The sequence below is a fragment of the Sinocyclocheilus anshuiensis genome, unplaced genomic scaffold, assembly GCF_001515605.1.
Source record: "Sinocyclocheilus anshuiensis isolate Anshui unplaced genomic scaffold, SAMN03320099.WGS_v1.1 scaffold274, whole genome shotgun sequence".
Classification (NCBI taxonomy): Eukaryota; Metazoa; Chordata; class Actinopteri; order Cypriniformes; family Cyprinidae; genus Sinocyclocheilus; species Sinocyclocheilus anshuiensis.
This window is the reverse complement of record NW_015547698.1, coordinates 2,320,033-2,324,959: the sequence shown is the minus strand read 5'-3', so window position 1 is coordinate 2,324,959 and position 4,927 is coordinate 2,320,033. Positions and strand designations below refer to the sequence as shown.

Sequence of the window (4,927 nt, the reverse complement as noted above, 5' to 3'; positions counted from 1 at the left end):
TATTTCATGTAAACAGGATCAGATAGCATCTTTTTACGCAGAATTGATACCTAAAATATGTCCGCTACCACCGCTACTTTATTACAAGAGTATCCTACTAATCCAGCGACAATAATTTAAAATAATAATCATTTAAAAAAGATAATATAGATAATATAATAATGTTGTGTAGTCTTTAATACTGTAGACACAGCCAGTTTTACTCACTATTTGTCATATTCGTCATAAAATAATTACTTCATAATTGTATTAGAGTCTTACACACATGCTATACAGATAATGTAGAGTCGTACATTAATTTGAGTGGTGACAGCTATTATGGGAGTGGCTTGATGGAGCACAGGAGATGCAGATAACATGATCTTGACCATAGATCTTAATTTGCGGAGATGCAGATGCAGATAACATGATCTTGACCCTTAAGAAACTTTAATTAATGCTGTCACGTAACAAATCTGTTCAAATATAAAATTAAATGAATTGCTAATTACTACATTGAAATAAAAGCCTGTAGCCTGTACAAATATTAGAAATCGTGAATATAAATAATTGGGAATCATGTAAAAATTTTTAACAGCTCACAATAAAAACAGTGCACATTTCATTTATCTATTATAACATTTATGTAGTTTTGTTCACTTGGCTGTTTCCTTATAAAAGTCCAGAAATTTGTCAAGTTTTTCGTCAGGTGTCTTTGAACACGCAATTATCTCAGATAACTCAATCCAGCCATACTAATCACCAACAACAGCTGCGTTCAAAGAACCGAATTAGCCAGATCCTGACTAGCGCGATGATATCATCTTGGATGTGACATTTCATCTCGGATGTAATAAGCCGCGTACGAAGAAAGGGCCCCAGAAGACAGCCCCTGCGTCTCAATGTTCATACTATCCATCCTAAATAGTATGTGAGATTAGAATAAGTGTGTCCCAAAGAAGTGTGGATCCGTGCACACTCTAATGGCTAATATTGCCCACAATCCATTGCGCTTTGGTAAAGGATTCTGTCCAGAACTACAACGCGTCAAAAAACTACAAACATGGCGGATGTGCGCGACCGGCAGTTAGGTAGAGAGACTTAGAAAAAGGGGTTTGAGTTACTAATATTCAACATTTAACCTGGTAAAAAATATTTATTTAATGTTATCTGTGTTATATTTCATCTGCAACAGCAATGTAAACTTTTATAAACATCCGTTTGGTCGTTAACTTTTGATGCATGAAATATGAGCAGAGTTCTCGGCATGAAAGACCCGCGACTGGCAGATCAATGTGCTACTTCTTTTCTCTCCAATATGGTAGGAAGTTAAATGAAATGCAATGTGGAGGATGCTAACTGTGCCAAGATGATTGACAGGCCAGTTTACAGTGACAGGGTGCGTGTATCTATGCGACAGAGCGTCTGTTAAAGACCCACAGTTGTGTGAAGTGATAGTACGTCCCAAAGCTTGCCTACTCTTCTACTACACACTCAAAAGTGTGTACTTTTTCTTCACCAAAAGAGTACATACTTTAACGGTGTAGTATAAGTAGGCACATTGAGACGCAGCACTTGATTGGCTTGTTCGGGTGTGTTTGATTAGGATTGGCACTAAACTCTGCAGGAAAAATGTACTAAACACGGCAAATTAGCATGAGTGCAATTCCAAAAAAGCTTTTGGACATGCTTTTTTTTGGAGCGTTAAATAATGATAGTGCAAACGTTAGTAAAAAAAAAAAAAAAGGGGTCAGGCACAAAAATAACTGTCCAGGCCTTTTCAGCGCTAATTCTTCACTGCTTTAGCAAATCCTAACAGTACTATTTTAATGCCAAAAGTAAACTTAATACTGACACCTATTGAAAAAAATGCCTGCCCACTGCTCCGGGTGTGTGTTCACAGTGTGTGTTCACAGCTGTGTGGGGCCACTTTGGAAGGGTTAAATGCAGAGCACTAATTACAAGTATGGGTCACCATAAATAACTGCATCTGGTGTGTACGTGTCCTAAGAGATTAAAAGTTGTGTCTTGTCTGCATTATTGTATCAAAAGAGGCATACAAATCCCATTAAATAAACACAAAACAACTGACTTTTAAAAACATTTCTTCAGATATATTTGAAATTCAAAAAGGTGACAACGTCAGACATTTATGCACACATTCATATCAATGCAATGCAGAAAACCTTAAGTAAAAGGCCAAATATCTGACACGGTAAAGCTCAGATTCTTAGATGACACCTATGTCTGAATTTCTGAATCCCATCTACGTCTTGTGTGTGTTTTATTGGGTCTTTCCACTTGCTTCCAAACTCAGATTTGAGAGCGAGTCCTCCACCTTTGGGTCGTCTTCCTCCTCCTCATCATCGTCGTCATCATCTTCCTCCTCTTCATAATCATCATCATCATCATCAAAGTCATCGTCCTCCTCGTTATCCTCCTCATCTTTGTATCCCCCACCAGATTCCAGATTTTTCCAGTAGGAGCTATATCCAGATGCACCATATCCGTCCTCGTCGCCGCCACTCTGCCGGCCAAATTTGTGTGTTCGGGCTGCAAGAACATCAAACAAAACCATCCGGTTAGTACCAGACATCTAACTACTACTCAAAACCGGTGTTATTTATACTATACTTTACTATAGTGTATATTGTTGTACTATTATAGTTTTCATGATTTTTAATATTTAAAATTAGATTTTTTTTAAATAAATATTTTTATATTTTGATAAATATTTTTAGATTTATATTTAGATTTTTTTAAATGTTTTTATATACTGAATAAAACATTTTGTTTTCACTTTAATTTTAGTAAGTTTTTGTGACTGTTGTGTTGTTATTTTTATTAGTTTGCCCGTTCTCTATACATTTTTTTTCATTTAAAATTATTTTAAGTTTATTTAGTTTGTTATTTTAGTACTTTAAATTAGACTAAATGAAAATGAGAAATGTTGCCTTGGCAACTAGCTGAAATAAAATAAGTTGTATTTATATTTTATTTCAGTTCATGTTTATTTCATGTAACAAAAATATTTTTATGGTTTTAGTTAAAAAAAACAGCTATTATTTGTATTGTATATTTAAAAAAATATTTTTAAATGATCATTTTGAGAATTATATTATCATATTTAGCATTTTATTTTGATTAATTGACTATATATTATTTTGATGAATTAACTATATGGAATAAAATGTCTCAATTTAGATGTCACAAAATTAAGATTAGACAAAATAGTAGTAGATAGCAGACGGCACTCACTGGACATGCTGAGATCTTTGGTCTCCTGAGTTTCATGTCCACACTTTGGGCACGGAGGAGCCTTGCCTTTCTCCTGCTTGAACACTTTGCTTCGAGCGTGATCGTCACAGAAACATGCCTACAAAAACAGCATTTCAATCATAGGTTGTCCAAACAATGTATGTATACAAACAATTCAGACTGATGAAAATCCTAACCTTGCATCGGAGACAAGAATGCTGGCCGAGACGATTACAAGATAAACCTGCAATTGGGGCAAAAGTCAATAAAGTTGAATGTCGTAATGAAAAGAAGATTATTCAGAAAAACCATAGACAGACAGACGTACATTTATAAGTCTCTGCTTCCAAGACCTGACAGCTCGCCTGGTGTTCAAACTGATCATCCTCACACAGGAAGTTGTGGCAAAAAGAGCAGTGGAAAATGCGACCACCTGTACATTAAACAACAAACAGGATTTGACTGATTTCTCCAACCATATTAAAGCAGAGAACAGCTGATTTAGAGGAAAGTTACTTTTAAAAGTGATGCCTTACAATATTGCGTTACTCCATAAAAAAAGTAACTAATTGCATTGCTTAGTTACTTTTTATGGAAAGTAATGCATTACATTACTTTTGTGTTACTTTTTGTCGCCTGGGCTTGCTTATTTGGTTTTTTTAATAACCCCAAAAGTATATTTTGGTAACTGTAAAGGCCCTTTCACACCAAAAGTGAAATTAAAAGGCTGGCTGAAGAAAGTGCCTCTGCACCTCACTTCCGAGTTCTCTCAACACAGGGACAGGAGACGTGTCAGTGAATAAATGGGAAAACAAAGTAACTCAGTTATTTTGTTGTAAATTTAAAAGTAATGCATTTTCCAGTAACTAGTTACTGGGGAAAAAAAAGTTATATGATTACAAAACTCATGTTACTGGTAACTGATGGTGACTGTTTGTGCCATAGTAGACATGAATGCTTGCTCTTTACCATGTTCCCAAACGCTGCGGTCACACTCAATGCAATCTGCGTCAGAAAGAGGGCAGGAGCAGGCATGGGTACTCAAGCACTTCTTTCCATGGCAAACCCAGGCCTCACAGAAGTCACATATGGCCCCCTATAGGATACAAACACTACTGCATTAACAACAGAGCCACGTATTCACAATCAAAGACTCTTCTGTGTTCAGTCGGAAATTCTTCTGGAAACGTCTGGACTGATCAGACACACAATTATTTGTTATATTTAACAAATAATCCTTAAAACCCACTCTGTCAGTTCCATGAACCATCCTGAAAGGGCTCAGTTACCCGGGCTACTGTCTGACTGTTTTATTGCTCAAAAGTATGTGGAAAGATGCTATGTGCAATGGAACAGACCCTGTGAAAGACAGACACAGGCCTATAGAATGGACCTTTCCAGACAAACATGCATATTCCAGAACATTGTGTCTACTATTCACCTGAGGAATGTACAACCATGTATCCTAAATAATCATATGCTCTTTTATAGTGTTTTGCCTATATATTAAACCTTCAATGAACGTTTTAGTATTACTTAATTAAAGGGGTCATATGACATTGCTAAAAAGAACATTATTTTGTGTATTTGGTGTAATGCAATGTGTTTATGTGGTTTAAGGTTCAAAAAACACATTATTTTCCACATACTGTACATTATTGTTTCTCCTCTATGCCCCGCCTTTCTGAAA

At 35.8% G+C, this 4,927-nt stretch overlaps 1 protein-coding gene across 4 annotated transcripts in view; it reads right to left on the bottom strand.

Annotated features, from left to right (window-relative positions):
• Positions 1 to 2,106: 2,106 nt before the first annotated feature.
• The window catches only part of znf330 (zinc finger protein 330), an 8,372-nt gene continuing 5,551 nt past the window's right edge, over positions 2,107 to 4,927 (bottom strand). For all 4 annotated transcript variants that reach the window (XM_016506607.1, XM_016506606.1, XM_016506609.1 and 1 more), the window contains exons 6-10: positions 4,207 to 4,333; positions 3,566 to 3,670; positions 3,435 to 3,481; positions 3,238 to 3,355; positions 2,107 to 2,532 (exon numbers count right to left, since the gene is read on the bottom strand). In XM_016506607.1, coding sequence (XP_016362093.1) covers positions 2,264 to 2,532; positions 3,238 to 3,355; positions 3,435 to 3,481; positions 3,566 to 3,670; positions 4,207 to 4,333 — 666 coding nt within the window. In that variant the 3' untranslated portion in view covers positions 2,107 to 2,263. The remainder of the gene's footprint in view (positions 2,533 to 3,237; positions 3,356 to 3,434; positions 3,482 to 3,565; positions 3,671 to 4,206; positions 4,334 to 4,927) is intronic.